The 17,988-nt window shown below is 37.7% G+C and overlaps 1 protein-coding gene across 1 annotated transcript in view; it reads left to right on the top strand.

Moving 5' to 3' along the window:
* WDR44 (WD repeat domain 44) overlaps nucleotides 1-17,988 on the top strand; it is a 146,875-nt gene that overhangs the window by 70,869 nt on the left and 58,018 nt on the right. The window contains exons 9-12 of the mRNA XM_006168268.3: nucleotides 177-283; nucleotides 1,563-1,714; nucleotides 4,839-4,977; nucleotides 7,108-7,172. Coding sequence (XP_006168330.1) covers nucleotides 177-283; nucleotides 1,563-1,714; nucleotides 4,839-4,977; nucleotides 7,108-7,172 — 463 coding nt within the window. The remainder of the gene's footprint in view (nucleotides 1-176; nucleotides 284-1,562; nucleotides 1,715-4,838; nucleotides 4,978-7,107; nucleotides 7,173-17,988) is intronic.

The following is a 17,988-nucleotide window of genomic DNA, read 5'->3' as shown; positions in this document are numbered from 1 at the left end:
TATTCCATTTAACAGGGATTTGACAACTCAAACACCTACTGTTTATATAAAACCATATAAACATTTGTTTCAAAATAGTGTACTTTACCAGTTACAGATAATAAGCTTATCTGTCAATTGGTTAACTTTTACATTAGCTAAATTAATATTTTTTGTGTGTATCTATTGTTGTTAAGGACTCAACTGAAGAAGTTCCTTGGAAAATCAGTAGAGAAAGCAAAGCACCTTGCTGAGGAATATGGTGAACGTGCTATAAATAAAGTTAAAAGTGTTAGAGATGAAGGTAAGTAAAATAGAACATTACAGCTGAATAATTAATTTGTAATCATCTAAATTCAGCCTGCAAAATTACTTATAAATTATTTTGTAAGGCTATTTACAAATAAATAGTTTTTTCCCTTTTTTAAAAAATTATTTAATTTAATTTATTTATTTCAAATATGCCCAGGAAAGGACAGAGCAAGAGAGAGAGAAAGTAAGTGAGAAGGTAAACTGCCAGGTCTGGGACTCAAACTATGGTTGCTCATGTGGGAGTCTAGCGCCCTTAACCACCATGCAACCTGCTGGCTCCTAGCCTATTTAGTTTTTACAGGTACTTTCAAAATTAGATAAATTTTCTTTTTTGAGAAGGTTTTGTCTTAGGGCATGTGTGCGTGCGTGCCAGAGAGAGAGAGACAGTGAGAGGGAAAATGAGAAATCACTCAGGGGGTGGGGGGGGAGGCGGGGCATGCAGCAGTTCCTTCTCTTCCTTTTTCCTCCTGGGATCTTGAGCACCCACACACACACATGCTCGGCATGATTTTCAAGCCACCATGTCCAGAACTCAAACCACAGTCGGCCATATGGGAATACATTGACGTAATCGCTACGTCATCTGTTGGTCCCCAAATTAGATAAATTTTTTTTAATTTACTGATCTTAACCTTCTTTTCCTTTGTCATTATAGTACTCCTTTGTTTTGTTTAATAAACACTTTTTTTTTTTTGAGAGGTTTCTGCTGTAGGGCACGTGCACTCGCCAGAAAGACAGAGACAGAAAGCGAGAAATCGCCCCCTGGGGTGATGGCCACACCACAATCCCTGCTCCTCCATTCTCCTCTCTGGATCTTGGGCACGCATGCACAGGCGTCCAGCATGAGTTGAAGCCACCGGGTCCGGGACTCGAACCAGAGTCGACTACATGGGAGTCCAGAGACGTAGCCATTAGGCCATCTGCTGGTCCCTAATAAACACTTTCATAGTATTTATTCAGGGCCAGACACTGTTCTAAGCACTTTTACCTGTATTAATTCATTTAATCCCATTAAAACTTTATGAAATAAGTACCATCAGTATCCCTATTTTAGAGATGAAAAGCATAGAAAGGTTAAATAACTTGCCTGTGGTCACTTAGATAATAAATGATAGCTAGACAACCTGGCACCAGAGTCTGTGCTCATAACCAGTATGTTACAAATTTTGCTCTTCAGTTTAATGAATATATTGGTAAACAGTAGATAAGAAAACATGGTACTAGCTATATCTATATTAATTAGTAATGATTTCTGTTGCTCCTTTTTTCAGTGTTTCATACTGATCAAGATGATCCCTCATCAAGTGATGATGAAGGAATGCCATACACAAGACCAGTTAAATTCAAAGCAGCACATGGTTTTAAAGGACCTTATGATTTTGATCAGATCAAAGTGGTACAAGATCTTAGTGGTGAACATATGGTAAGCCACCTTTGCATTTTTTAAAATTGATACTGATTTCTTTCTTTCTTTTCTTTTTTTTTTTTTGAGAGAGAGAGAGAGAGATTTTAGTTAGCTATAGGGAGTGTACGCTTGCTAGAGAAACATAAAACAAGAAATCTCCCCTGCTATCCTTCCCCACACTGCAATCCCTTCTCTTTCATTCTCCTCTTGGGATCTTGGGCACACACACACGTGTATCCGGTGTGAATTTGAAGCCGCAGTCAACTACATGGGAGTCCACCAATGTAACCATTATACCACCTGCCGGTCCCGATAGTGATTTCTTGAGAGAAACACTGTGGCTTCTATAAAGTTGATCTCTTATTTATGTAATTTTGGTAGCCCGACTTAGAAAGAGTGAATATACATTATTAATGATTTAATGAATTAGTAGCACAGATTCTGTCTCTGAATTATTCAAGAAGTGAATTACTAAATAAGTAAATTCTATGCCCTTATGATTATTCAAGAAGTGAATTACTAAGTAAGTAAATTCTAGGCCATTATCATTAAGAAAGCTGTGCAAAGGTACCTAACTTTAAAGCAGCTAAGTTAGAGGGTGGTCTGTCAGTTTGAAAAATATTTAAAACACTAACCTGTTTCCTGGCTTTAAGCAAAGTTCCTTGGCATTTCTTTGATTTAAGTTAAAACTGGTTTTCTTAGTAGTAACGAGTGAACTCACCATTGAAAGTAGTTAGGTTATGTAGGAAATTGTGTGATCAATATGTGCATGATTGAGTCACTATGCAGTGTGTACTGGATGGGAGATCGCATTTTGTGTGCTGTGATGATGCTTAGGGAAGGGATGTAAATTGAGTTACAAAAAAAGTTTCAGGAAAAAAAATATATCTATTCAATGACTGCAGTAGGATATGTAGCCCCAGCTAGGTGCTACTTTATAGGATGCGTAAAGTTAGACTTGTGCTCATGGAAATGTGTATGTCACCTGTGTTTGCTATGAGGGTATTTGGATTGATTAGGGTCTTTGGTGATTCAATAAAATGTAGGGGGGGGAACGGTATAGAAAGCAAACATAGATACCAGAGACAGTGTGGGTGGAGAGCGGGGGAGGTGGCAGAGGGTAAGAGATAGGGAATCAAAGATGGGGGGAAAAAAACAAAACATACAGAAAACAAGAAATGGAAGATCATTTGCTGACAATAACATGTTTGTTGATGTGCTTGATTGAGACAATATACAATGTACTCTGGATGGAAAATCTCATTTTGTATGCTGTAATGATGTACAGTGAATGAAAGCAAATAAATAAATTGAAAAAAATATTTAAAACACTACTATAAATAATTTGCACAAATATTTTAGAAGTTTAATATATTTTGTCAAGTAAGATACTTGGCTAAAACTAAGAGAAAGGTCTAGAGGTGCAAATTCTCTGTCAGAATACAAATATACCAGCATGGATTAAAATGTACAGGTTTATTGCAGCTACCCCCTGAAGATGCTAGGAATACAGGAAAAGCAACAGTAAAGCTCAAAACTGTATAAACGATGCTCTTGATCAAGGAATCTATTTAGATTTTAAGTCTAAAAGTTGGCTTAACTGAAAGGAAGCAACCATAAACATCAGATGGCAGCCAGATTGTAATTTAAATTTTGGTGCTTATAATCTGCAAAATGTTTGAGTCGATTATAGTGCCTTCCTTAAGGAATCTGATGATTTTTCTTGTATCGTACTGATACTCTTTTCCTTATTTTCAGTTTTAAGGAAAATCCCATTGACAAATGACAAATTTTAAAAATATATTTGATTTTTATAGAAATAAATGTTGTTCCAGTTATTGAGTGTCTGACTTGGATGATCATTTTGATATACCTACATGTGGGTTATAATATTGGTTGCAATAGGAATTGACCTTTCCAATTTAAGGGTTCATACTCTTTAAACTCTCTCCCCACAACACATACACTTCCCCACTGTCTTTTCAGTGTCTAGAGATTCTAAGCAAATACTGTGAAGTCTGGTTTCTGGGGAGAAAATCAGAATGGACCACATCATTCCAATACTTTTAAGTGATATGTGGGGAATTAGTAAGGTGGGTTTTATCCTTGGTTATCCCTGATCAGAAGTGGCAAATGCTATGCTGAGGGATCTGCCACCTACCTTTATGTTCAGCTAGGGGATAGATATCCCAACTAGGATTTGTACTTTTCCAATTAAGATTACAGGCTTGGGGCCAGCAGGTGGTGTGGTGGTTAAGGCACTGGACACTCCCACATGACAGACCACAGTTTAAATACTGGACCTGGTGGCTTGCTTTCTCACCTTATCCCCCCTCCCGCCCTCTCTGGTCAAATTGAAAAATAAATTAATGGGGACCAGCAGGTGGCTTGGTGGTTAAGGTACTGGAAACACCCACAGGGTCAATGATGGTTTGAGTCTGGACCTGGTGTCTTGCTTTCTCACTTTATCTCTCTCTCTCTGTGGTTAAAATTTTAAAAATAAATAAATGAATGAGTAAATAAAATTTAAAATAATGCTTTAAAAAATAAGTGAATACGTAAATAAGATTTTTTTAAATCTTAAAAAAAAATATTTTGGGCCACTTTAGAATGCCCCTGTCCATTAACAGGTGGACAAGGTTTTGGGTCTTGAAGTTATTAGTTTAGTTTATGGCGAACTACAGCTACCTTATCTGGCCTTTTTTCTGAATGTCCCTCATTGTGGTGTAGTCTCATTGGACTTTTGTTAATAATGTGAGCGTTGGGACCAACAGTTGGCATAATGGTTATGTTCCAGGATCCCATGAAATTGGCCACGGTTTGAGTCCCCGACCCAATGGCTTAAATTCACACCGGGCATGTGTACATGTATGCCCAAGATCCCGAGATGAGAATGGAGAAGAGATTGCGGCATGGCCATTCCCCCTGGGGGGTGATTTCTCACTTTCTGTCTCTGTCTCTCTCTGTCTTTCTGGCAAGCACACGCACTCTATAGCAAAAAACCTCTCCAAAAAAAAATTAATAATAATAATGTGAGCCTTATCTGAGTATATATAATTTGGCATATTGTTAAACTTTGGCTTTAAAGTTATGTGTCTAAACTTTTAAACTAATAACATCGAATCTTCTTTTGTTTCCACAGGGTGCTGTGTGGACCATGAAATTTTCTCATTGTGGCCGATTACTTGCTTCAGCTGGACAAGATAACGTAGTGAGAATATGGGCTTTAAAAAATGCTTTTGACTATTTCAATAATATGCGAATGAAATACAATACTGAAGGTATTTTTTTGTTTTCTTAAAAATCAAGAGAAATCTAGAATTTTTACATTTTAGGTGTAATACCCTCTTTATCTGTCAATCATTTGCAGCAACCTTTACTTCTTGGGTTGTCAAAACAGTCATGACGTATTTTTCTATGTTTCTCTGTGAAAAAAAAAAAAATGCATCATGACTTTTACAACAACCTAGTGTATTACCTAAAAACCTAAAAGTAAGACAGAAGTCAACAACAAAAAGCCTCTAAACCCAATGAAAAGAACTGCTGCAATAAGCTTTTGATTTACGCCTTTTCAGGTATAGTGCTTCGTTAATTTTATCAACTATTTCGAACAATTATTTGGTTTCTCTGGCAACCTTTAGTCTTGTCCTCGGTTAATATGAAATATCTAATTAAACTAAAAAAAGAATGAGAGTAATACTGGTTGAGCATCCCTAAATTGAAAATTTTGAAATCTGAAATGCTCCAAAATTCAAAACTTTTTGAGCCTTGCCATGACGCTGCAAGTAGAAATTTCCACACCTGGGGCCAGTAGGTGGCATGGAGGTTAAGGGCACTGGACTCCCACATAGACAACCATGGTTCGAGTCCCAGACCTGACAGCTTGCTTTCTCACTTTCTCTCTCTCTGTGTATCTTGCTCTGTTCCTCTCTGGTCAAATTAAAATAAATGAATGAATGAACCAAGAAAGTTAAATAAAATAATTCTTTAACAAAAAAGAAATTTCTATCTCTGACCTTATGTGATAGTCCCAGTCAAAATGCTGCATTACAAAAACAGTGTGTAAAATTACCTTCAGGCTATGTGTATAAGATGCATGGGAAGCATACATGGATTTTGTGTTTAGACTTGGGCTCCATCACCAAGATATCTTATATATGCAAATCCTTTAAAATCTGAAAGAAAAAAAAAATCTGAAGTCTGAAACATTTTTGACCCCATGCATTACAGATAAGGAATATTCAGCCTGTATATACATCTACTAAGTAAAGAATGAGTAAGGAAATAGCCACGGAAGGCAGATACAAATGGTCAGGATATCAAGGGTATATGAAAAAATGTTCAAGGGGAAAAAGAAACTTAGAAACTTATATTCATGCATAATGATTACAGTTCTGTAAAAGTATTGATGTAATGAGACCAGCAGATGGTGTAATGGTTACATTGCTGGACTCCCACATGGTTGCCCACGGTTCAAGTCCCAGATCTGGTAGCTTCAAACTCAAACCAGGCACATGTGCGTGCATGCCTAAAATCCTGAGAAGAGAGTGGAAGAGAAGGGACTGTGGGGTGATCATCCCTCCTGGGGGGTGATTTCTTGCTTTCTGTCTCTCTCTCTCACCCGGCAAGCACACGCACCCTATAGCAAAAATCTCTTAAAAAATTTTGTGTTATCATGGTGACTTTTCAGGAAAGTATATAGAATTAATGAAAATAGGGATTTTAAGTTTATGAGATTCTTTTCTTTTAATTATTTAACTATGTAATAAGTTTTCTTCACAAATCACCCTCTCAGATCAACCAAGGCTGAAAACAGGAAGTTAAAGGATGAGAGAGAGGAGAGTAGAAGTGTTGATAGGTGAGAGTATAGAGTCAGAGCACCAATTCGAGGAAATAGAATTCTAAGGCAAGTCAGTAAACCAGCAAGCAAGGCCCTAGAGAGTAAACCCTTGTGAATATTACTTACATTATGCTGCAGTACATAATTGAAGATGATTATGAAGTTACAAGAAGTTAAGCTATGTTTAGTATATAGTGAGTTTTTCTAGTCTTAGCTGTTTGTCACTTCTTTTACTACCCTATGTGGAACTGAAAGACTATTTTCAGTGGCCCTTGTGATTTAACCTTAGAACTGATTCTTTTTGTTTCTTTATTTTTTTTCTCTTGTTACTTATTATATGATTAATAAGAATGTATTTGCCATGAATACTGAAGATTTAACAGTATTTTGCTTACTAAATTAGAGACACAGTTAAGCCTATCCTATATTAAAAAAATAAACATATTGGTGCTTATAGGGTTATGCTTCACTTAGGAAATGTAGTTAGGAACTATATTATCATGTCTTAATTTTTGGTGGATATGCAAGTGTACATACCATATTTTTTTTACAATTATTATTTTATTTTTAGGACGTGTGTCCCCATCACCTTCTCAGGAAAGTCTAAGTTCATCAAAATCTGATACAGATGCAGGGGTATGTTCATTGTTTTGTGGTTACTATTGTAAAATGCTGTGATCTAACTTATTTATCATAAAGCACTTTTTTTTTTATCAGAAAGTAAAGTTGCAGGACCAGCAGATGCTGTCACAGTTATGTCGATGGACTCCCATGTAGTCAACTGCAGTTCAAGTCTTGGACCCAGTGGCTTACAACTCACGCTGGGTGCATGCGTGCATATGCCCAAAATCCCGAGAAGAGAATGGAGTAGAAGGGATTACAACATGGCCATCCCCTCTGGCTGTCACTCTATCTCTCTCTGACTCGGGCAAGTGCAGGTTCTCTATAGCAAAAAGTCTCTCTTTAAAAAAAAAAAAAAAAAACGGAAAGAAAGAACAGTTCTATGAAGGCATGTAATTCAAATTAAAGTGTGTCCTTAGAAACAAGTTTCTTTTCTTTTTTTCAGGTTTTCTTGTTTTTTCTATAAGGTGTGTGTACTCACCAGATTGGGGTAGGGGGCAGGAAGTGAGAAATCACCATGGGCTGGGAGGTGGGGGGATGGGCATGTTGCATTCCCTTCTCCTCTAGTCTCTTCTCAAGATTTTGGGCATGCACATGCATGCAGCCAGGTGATTTTCAAGTCACCATGTCCAGGACTTGAACTGCATATTCAGCCATATGAGATCCAGGCCTTAACCTCCAAACCACATGCTGGCTATTGAGATTTTCTTTCTTCCATTAGAATTACTAAATGAAAAATTCCCATATTTAAAGGTTGCCAGACATTGAATAATACTGAAGATGCTAAACTACTAATGTATATTTAAATAACGTAAAATATCTTTCCCTCAAATCCGTGTTAGATAATTTTAAATAAAAACAATGAGTACCTGAATAAGAGATAATTAAAGGTAAAAATATTCATATACTTGAACTTTCCTATCTTTTCGGGTTTAATAAATGCTTTATCACAGTTTCAGGTAGTATAAAGTATTGGGTTGTTAGGAAAGTCATGATGCATTTTTGCATAGAAAAATATGTCATGACTTTTCTGCCAACCCAATATCTTAATGATTTTCATTTGGTTTTAAAGCAAAAATGTTAAATATAACCAATTTTAAACCTAAAAGCAGAATACAAAATACTATGCTAAATCATCCCTCTGCATGTATATTGAGCTAGGCAAAGCATGATTCAAAGAGAACCTAAAATGTCCATCTACTCAATGGTATTTTCTTGGGAATATGTTTTTTGTCTAGTATTTGATACTGACTTTTCCCCTCATGGCTTTACATGAGTCTGTTTTTCCTTATTCTCTTATATCCCTGCGTATATCCCTGCTGTGTCATCATCTTCAACCCTTTTAAACATTGCTGTTTCTTGGAGTCTGCTTTTGCCTATTTCTTTTCTTTTCTATAAGAATTATTTATTTAATTTTATTCATTCCCATTGTTTTTTTTTGTTGTTGTTGTTGTTGTTTCTTTAATTTGACCAGAGACCGACAGAGAGGGAAAGTGAAAAAGCAAGCTGCCAGGTCAGGGACTCAAACCATGGTCAGCTGTGTGGGAGTCTAGCACCTTAACCACCATGCCACCTGCCAGCCTCTGTCTTTGCCTATTTCCAAGGGACATAGCTACTTACTCCTTCCAGTCCTGAAATGGCTTTAGAGCCATAATTCTTTGTTTCTTTTTGGTAGCTTTTTACTTTTTTTTTGCTTTGATTCTTCAGCTTTGTCAGAAGACATGATTTATTGTACACATATTACACTTGGCCGTAAGTAACAGCACTAGTCCCAGAATGTCACAGGTCCAGGGAAAAGGATCACAGGAGCTGTTTTGGTAGGAGCAATGTGAGTCCCTGGCAGAGATCTTGGCAATCCACTGGCCATGGAAGTTCTAGATCCAGAGACAGAGTCGACAGTATCTCACCGTTCAAGTTATACCAGTGCTCCAAGTCTCCGACATTCCGTTTATGCTGCTGTGGCCTCCATAGGTGCACAAGCTGTTTACTTGGACCTCTGCCTCATCATTCTTGTTTTATGCTTTAGCCTGTGCATTCACTTCTTCCTCCACTTGGCTCTCATGGTACAGAGGTTTCTGAGAAAAAAGCGCTAAGGCCAAGAGAGCTCTTTTCGGTAGCTTTATGTTTTTTAAATAATATGATCTTATTGTGCATGCTACCCTTTTCACATAACAGTATGCATGATCTATTGCCTGTGTGTTCTTTAAGTACTCCAAAACTAAACTCCCTCAGCTTTTTTTTTCTTTATGAGACAGAGAAAAGGGCAGAGATAGGTATTTTTGACAGGGTCTTGCTGCATCTGTGTAGCAATCTTTCTGCCCCAGCTTCCCAATTAGCTCGGATTACAGGCCTGTGCAATTCTCTCCAAGGTATTTTGGTTGGTCTGTAAACCAAATTCCGCCTTCTCGTGTGCTTCTCAGCATCCTAAGCAGTGACATGATCTGTAGGCTACTGTGGCTGAACCAACAAATGTTTTTTGCATGCTTTCTATCTGTGGCAGGCACTGTTATATTCTATACAATTAAATGACACATACTCTATACTTAGGGATCTTGCTGACTAGTGTTATAGATAATACTACAACTACATTATGAGGGGTAATATTCTACAGAAAGGACTATACATGAATAGCAGTTAAGCTTATAAATTAGAGTGTCAGGAACTGCTGCCTGGAAGCATGATATTTGAGCTGGGAGTTAGCTTATATATGAGAAGGAAGAAAGGGACATATCAGGCATGTTAGCCAGTGCAAAGGCATAGAGGCTAAAACAGCATGAAATATAAAAGGTACTATAAAGAATTCCATATAGCTAGAACAAAGGATATGGATTTTATATGTGTGTGTGTGTATGTGTGTGTATATATACATACATATATATAAAAGAATGGTAGGAGACATAGGCAGGAGTGGGATTTTTACATGGCTTTTTGTTAAACTAAAGTATTTGAACTTATCCTATAAGCTACTTGGTCAGGGGAGAGCTTTGAAGGGTTTTAATCAGGGGCTTAATTAACATGGTCAGGTTTTTGTTTTATTTTTAAAATTCATAATAGAGCATATGAGAGTGAATAAGTGAGAAAGAAAAGGAGGGAAGAGTACCCTTTACATGGTTTGTACTGCAACCCCCTTCTAGTCCTCTAGCCCTTCAGATCCTGGGTGCTGTTACACATGCCTAGCCTGTTTAAGGCTGACTTAGCCAGGGATTCAAAATGTGGCTGCCATTTGGTATCTGACTTTTCTGAACAGCCATGGAGCTGGCCCCAAATTTTTGTTTTAGAAAGAACTTTCTGCTGGTACTGTGAAGGATAGATTGGATGGAGGTTCTAGGCTAGTAATAGGAAAACCACTTAAAGAGGCTGTTAATAACCTAGAATATAAATCAGTACTCTGATTATGATAGATTATGATAGCAGTGAAGCTAGAAATCATAAAGAAAAGCTGAATTCAAGAATTGGGAAAGAAGTCAAATTTTTAGGATTTCGTGAGACTAGCTAGGATGATTCACAGATTTCCAACTTGAATAGCAAGCTAGATGGCAATGATCCTTTGTAGAAACATTTTTGTCATCTCTCCATCTCTCTTCTGAACCTTATTTAATGGCATCCATGTCTAGGAATTACCTTTCAAACTCAGTTAGAAATCCTCTACTGGAGCTGTCTCAGTGGTATAGCAGTGGTACCCTGCTCAAGGGATGCTGGATCCATATGAGGGATCAAGGGTTTGGTTCTCAAGTCAACCTGCACAAAACCCATGATCTTGGCTGGCTAGAGTGGGGACTGATCATGGCATGAGGCCCTGTTGAGTGTGCTAGTCTTTCTCATGAAAGAAACAAGCTGTTTAAAATATACTGTATTCATTTTTCTTTCTTACCCACATATCATATTAGTTCCAAATTGTTAGCCACTCGACCCCCACCCACAGTTGGCCATGGAATCTGTTCCTTCATCTGTTGACACATCATCTAGGCCCTCAATGCTCAATTATTTTTTAATTATTTTAAAGAATTATTTTATTGAACTTTATTTTGTTTATGTATTTATTTTAATTTGAGCAGAAAGGAAGAGGGAGAGAGGGAGGGAAGGAGAGAGAGAAAGTGAGAAAATAAGCCAACAGATACGGAACTTGAATTGTGGTTGGCCACGTGAGAGTTCAGTGCCCTTAACCATCACACCACCTGCTGCCCCCACTCAGTGCTCATTAAAATGTTTGTCAGTCTCCTAATTGTATTGTTTGTTTTGTTTTCCTGCTCCTGGTCTCTACCAAATTCACTTTCAACGCTGTCACCAGGTAGTTTCTTTAAAAACTCAAATCTTATTTTGTAGTTTAAAAAAATTTCACTGGCTCATTATGACCTCCAGAATAAGGTTCTTCCCAATATTGCCTCCTCTAATCTTTTACTTCAGTTCTAATTCCCTAATGCCTGTGATCCCAATTGCCATTCTGGATAGGAGTCTGTACCCTAAACACTCTTCCACTTCCATGTCATTGTCCATGCTGTTTTTTTTTGCCAGGAATTCTCCTTGTCCCCTTCCTTCATAAGGCAAAACCCTAAGATTCAGCTCAAACATCTTATCTTTTCATATTATTTTCCCTAAACCAAGCAGACAAAATTGTTTCTAATTTTGTTCTTTTTTTTTTTTTTGGAGAGGTTTTTGCTATAGGGCATGTGTGCTCGCCAGACAGACAGAGAGAGACAGAAAGCGAGAAATCACCACCCAGGGGGGATGGTCATGCCGCAATCCCTTCTCCTCCAGTCTCCTCTTGGGATCTTGGGCACACACGCAATGATCCTTTGTAGAAACATTTTTGTCATCTCTCCATCTCTCTTCTGAACCTTATTTAATGGCATCCATGTCTAGGAATTACCTTTCAAACTCAGTTAGAAATCCTCTACTGGAGCTGTCTCAGTGGTATAGCAGTGGTACCCTGCTCAAGGGATGCTGGATCCATATGAGGGATCAAGGGTTTGGTTCTCAAGTCAACCTGCACAAAACCCATGATCTTGGCTGGCTAGAGTGGGGACTGATCATGGCATGAGGCCCTGTTGAGTGTGCTAGTCTTTCTCATGAAAGAAACAAGCTGTTTAAAATATACTGTATTCATTTTTCTTTCTTACCCACATATCATATTAGTTCCAAATTGTTAGCCACTCGACCCCCACCCACAGTTGGCCATGGAATCTGTTCCTTCATCTGTTGACACATCATCTAGGCCCTCAATGCTCAATTATTTTTTAATTATTTTAAAGAATTATTTTATTGAACTTTATTTTGTTTATGTATTTATTTTAATTTGAGCAGAAAGGAAGAGGGAGAGAGGGAGGGAAGGAGAGAGAGAAAGTGAGAAAATAAGCCAACAGATACGGAACTTGAATTGTGGTTGGCCACGTGAGAGTTCAGTGCCCTTAACCATCACACCACCTGCTGCCCCCACTCAGTGCTCATTAAAATGTTTGTCAGTCTCCTAATTGTATTGTTTGTTTTGTTTTCCTGCTCCTGGTCTCTACCAAATTCACTTTCAACGCTGTCACCAGGTAGTTTCTTTAAAAACTCAAATCTTATTTTGTAGTTTAAAAAAATTTCACTGGCTCATTATGACCTCCAGAATAAGGTTCTTCCCAATATTGCCTCCTCTAATCTTTTACTTCAGTTCTAATTCCCTAATGCCTGTGATCCCAATTGCCATTCTGGATAGGAGTCTGTACCCTAAACACTCTTCCACTTCCATGTCATTGTCCATGCTGTTTTTTTTTGCCAGGAATTCTCCTTGTCCCCTTCCTTCATAAGGCAAAACCCTAAGATTCAGCTCAAACATCTTATCTTTTCATATTATTTTCCCTAAACCAAGCAGACAAAATTGTTTCTAATTTTGTTCTTTTTTTTTTTTTTTGGAGAGGTTTTTGCTATAGGGCATGTGTGCTCGCCAGACAGACAGAGAGAGACAGAAAGCGAGAAATCACCACCCAGGGGGGATGGTCATGCCGCAATCCCTTCTCCTCCAGTCTCCTCTTGGGATCTTGGGCACACACGCACATGCGCCCGGCATGAGTTTTAAGCCACCGGGTCCGGGACGCGAACCGTGGTCGACTATGTGGGAGTCCAATGACATAGCCATTACGCTAACTGCTGGTCCCTCTCATTTGTATTCTGACAGTACATTATATGTACTTTTATATTGATATGCTCACTATGTCTTCCTTGTTAGTTTGTCTCCCTTAGTTTAGACTCTGGACTAATTTAAAGCAAAGGAGCATACTTCACAGATTTTAGTATCCTTGGAATCTGACCCCATTCTAAGACCATGATCAATGTTGAATTCCTGCCTCTGTGCCTTTATTCCTATTGTTCCACTTATTGATGCCTTCGATCTTCTTTCTATTCAAAGATTTGCCTATTTGTCTTGGCCCACATCCTCTGTAAGACTTCCATTGACTAATGTAGCATTGCACATTTTAACTGATTTAGGGAAAAGGATTTGCTTTTATTAGTTTAATTTACATAACTTCTATAGGCTTTGATTATTATTAAAAATAAGGACTCTCTGTACTATCTCCTATTACGCTTATCTGAACAAACCTATTTACAGATTCTTAACTCCTTCTGTCTCTTCCCCCTCCCTTATACCTAAATAACTCCCAGTGTTATTGAATAAAAAACCTTTTTTTTAAAAGGTTTTTGCCATAGGGAACTCACCAGAGAGAGACAGAGAGAGGGAATGGAGAAATCATCCTTCCTAGCAGGGACGGCCATGCAGCAATTCCCTCTCCTGCATTCTCCAGCTGGGATTTTCCTGTACATGTACCTGCTATGATTCTCAATTTGCCAGGTCCAAGACTGGAACTGTGGTCAGTCATGTGGGAATCCAGAGCCTTAACCACCACATTACCTGCTGTCTGCTCTTTCATTTTTTGAGAAGTATTCATAGTGCTTTCCGTGACGGCTATAGCAATTTACATTCCCACCAACAGTATCTAAATGTTCTCTTTTCACCACATCCAGGATAAGACTTGTTATTTTTTTTTAAATTTGATGATTGATTTAATAAGAGAGAAAGAGACAGAGAGTTAGGCACCTCAGTAGGATCTCACACTTGTGGGACCAGCAGTTAGTGTAATGGCTATGTCGCTGGATTCCCATGTAGTCGACCACAGTTCGAGTCCCGGACCCAGTGACCTAAACTCACACTGGGCACGTGTGCATGCGTGCCCAAGATCCCGAGAGGAGAATGGAGGAGAAGGGATTGTGGTGTGGCCATCCCCCCTGGGGGTGATTTCTCACTTTTTGTTTCTCTGTCTCTCTCTTTCTGGCGAGCGCACACGCGCTATAGCAAAAAAACCTCTCCAAAAAAAAAAAAGGGGGGGGTCTCACACTTGTGATCCTCCTCCAAGCTTCCCAAGCTAGCTAAGATCATAGACACACACACATGCATGACTGACAGGTACAGGTTAAGCTGAGAACTGACCCCTTGATTTTCCATATGGATATAGCATTGCAGAGTGGTGTGCTAGTGCTGCACCACTGCAGCTGCCTTGTTTTATGCTTTTTGTTTTGATTACAGTCATCCTGATAAGTGTGAAGTGCTTGGTTATATTAAGCACCTTTTCATAAAGCTGTTGGTTATTTGATGTCTTCTTTGGAGAAATATATTTTCAGTTTTTTGGCCTACATTTTAGTTGGATTATTTGTTTTTTGTTGTTTGATTCTAAGAGGTCATTGTATATTTTGGATATCAACTCATTATCAGATACGTGGTTAATAATGTCTTCCATTCTGTAAGCTGCGTTTTCATTTTATTGGCTATTTCCTTTGTTGTGCAGAAGCTTTTTAGTTTTTAGTTTGATATAATCCAACTTTTCTATTTTTGCTTTTGTGGACTGTATTTCTAGTATTATATCCAAGTATTCAATGTCGAAGAGCTTTTTCTTTTATTGTAGACATTGTATAGCTTCAGGCCTTTTACTTGTCTTTAAGTTCATTTTGAGTTGATTTTTGTGCATGGTGTATGTAAGATAAGAGTCTAATTTCATTCTTTTACAAGTGGTATTGGAATGTAGAATGTTTCATGGAGAAAAAAAATAAAGCAGATAAAATAGGATGGCAGGAGGTAAATAAGGTAGGCAAGCAAAGCTTCATTAAGAGATAGTCCTTCGTGCAAAATCTGAAGGAGGTAAGAAATCCAGATATGGATGTATGGAAAAGAAGAACATTTCAGAAAGAGGGAGCAACAAATGAAACTGCTATTATAAGGAAGGCTTTCTGGTGTGTTCAAGAAACAGTGGCCACTTCAAAAATTCAGATGTTCATATCTTTTCATTAGGATTGTAAACCAAGGGAAGAATGAGTTTGAGATTTATAAGATACCACTTTCAAAGTAGGGGGAAGTGTTCTATAAAAATGAACCAGAAAATGTCATACCTTTTTTCTTTTCTTTGCAAGGATGTTTTTGTAATGTAGTTCATGATTAGAGTATCTAATGCAGATAAGCTGACTTGAATTGTTTTGAGCAGTTTAATCCTATGTTATATATATTTTATGCACATATTTTCGGTTGGACTTTCTCCAACAGAAAATGTGCCATTAGTTTCACATTTACAAGCACCAATACGTTTTTATTCCAACTCCAAGCACTGTGGTTGAGTAGCATCACCTCCGTTTTCTGTTATTCTTAAAGATACTGCATTTGTATATTCTTTATAATGGATCAATGCTGCGGAAAATACAAGTATTTTGAATTTTTAAATTTGCAGTTCCCTGTGTTATTTCATGATATATAAGCTTTCTAATGGTGTCTTCTAAAATTTATAAAATGCAAATACTGTTTCCATTGGTCTTTAAGATGTGTTTAACTGTGAGGCTATTTAACTAATAGTGTGGATATGATTTGTCATCAAGTGTTCAGTTCTTACTCGTTGTTTTTTGTGTTCAAAAAAAGGGAAGAGGGAAGCGCAGCTTCTGTTACAAACTCCTTGATTGGTGAGATCTCTAAATGATGAATTCCAGTCAACTCTGGTTATGCTTCTGGATAGTGAATCTCAAACATTTCTCTTGGGCTTTAATTTGCTAAAGCTGTGTACATATGTTAAAAAAAAAAAAAGGATTATTTTAGGGGAGATGTATATGTAGGATTATTGCTAATGTCATTTATTAAGCAGTTATACTTGATAACTGATTTCATATCATCTTATATGAATAAGATGATAAAACATTTGAATGGTATTTTAGATGTAAAAAAAAATTCAGTTAAAAGAACATTTGGGGGCCAGCATATGGCATAGATATTACATTGCTGGACTTCCACATGGCCAACCATGATTCGAGCCCTGGACTTGGTGACTCAAAAATCATGTTAGGCACATGTGAGTGCATGCCCAAGATCCCAGGCAGAGAAGGGATTGTGGTGTGGTCATTCCTCCCAAGGGTGTGATTTTTCACTTTTTCTCTCATTGTCTCTCTTTCCAGCAAGTACGCGCACCCTGAGACAAAAATCTTATTTTTTAAAATTATTTTATTTTACTTTATTTATTATTATTATCATTATTATTTTCTAGTTTGATCAGAGAGAGACAGAGAGAGAGAGGAAGTGAGAAAGCAAGCCACCAGGTCCGAGACTTGAACCGTGGTCAGCCCTGTGGGAATCCAGCGCCTTTAACCACCATGCCACTTGCCGGCCGCGAGACAAAAATCTTTTAATAAAAAAGAGAGAATGTTTGTTTTTTTTATTAAATTATTAAATGTTTATCTGAAATAAAAATGATTTTGTCCATAAAGTTCAATAATAGGTAAACTGTGGCAAGGCATGGGTAGCTGGAGTCTGTGAATGAGGGAGAGAGGAGTAGAAAATGATATCACAAAATTTTGGATGGCGGGGTTTGAGAGGAGTGAGAACACTTTGGCTACTGGACTTTGCCTTGGGAGCCACTGGAGGGTTTTTGAACAGAGAACAACATAATCTGACATTTTAAAAGGATCATTCTGGCTTTTATACTGAGAGTAGACTGCAACAGGATAAGCAATATCTTCTTCATTTGATATCCTAGATAATCAACACAGTATTTAGTATATAGTATGTGCTGGTAAGTATCAGAAGTCTTACAATTTTTCATAGCAATCCAACTTAAAAATGTCATCTTTAGATAATCAAAATACTTGAATATAGATTAGATACTAGATAAGACAAATGGTGGGTTTTTTCAGATGTGATAATGACATGGTGCTTATATTTAAAAGAGGGCTTATCAGTTGGAGGTACATATAGAAGTAGTTACTGAAAAAATATTAGTATCTAGATCTTGCTTTAAGTGTTCCCACAAAAATACCACAAGACGGGTAAAATGCTGATGACTTAAAACAGGTGAGGAATGTGTGATGTTCATTATGTTATTTTATAGGGTTCATTATACTCATCTACCTTCTTTTGTATATATTCAACATATCTATAATAAACAGCATTATATATATTATATATATATAATATATATATATTATATTTATGTAGATACCATATCTTACATATAGATAAAGATATCTCTGTTGGGTATATAGGAGTGGTCTTTAGAAAGGTTGTGGAAAATGCATGTTATTTTTTTTTAAACTGCATAGAGTGACCAGCAGTTTGCGTAATGGCTATGTCGCTGGACTCCCATGTAGTCAATCACAGTTCAAGTCCCAGACCCGGTGGCTTAAACTCATGCCAGGCGCGTGTGCGTGTGTGCCCAAGATCCCGAGAGAAGAAAGGAGGAGAAGGGATTGCAGCGTGGCCATCCCCCCTGGGGGGTGATTTCTCGCTTTCTGTCTCTCTGTCTCTCTCTTTCTGGTGAGCACACACACCCTA

Source organism: Tupaia chinensis, unplaced genomic scaffold (assembly GCF_000334495.1).
Source record: "Tupaia chinensis unplaced genomic scaffold, TupChi_1.0 Scaffold145659_1, whole genome shotgun sequence".
In the NCBI taxonomy this organism is placed as follows: domain Eukaryota; kingdom Metazoa; phylum Chordata; class Mammalia; order Scandentia; family Tupaiidae; genus Tupaia; species Tupaia belangeri.
Note: the sequence above shows the minus strand (reverse complement) of the source record. Positions and strands in the feature narration are given on the sequence as shown.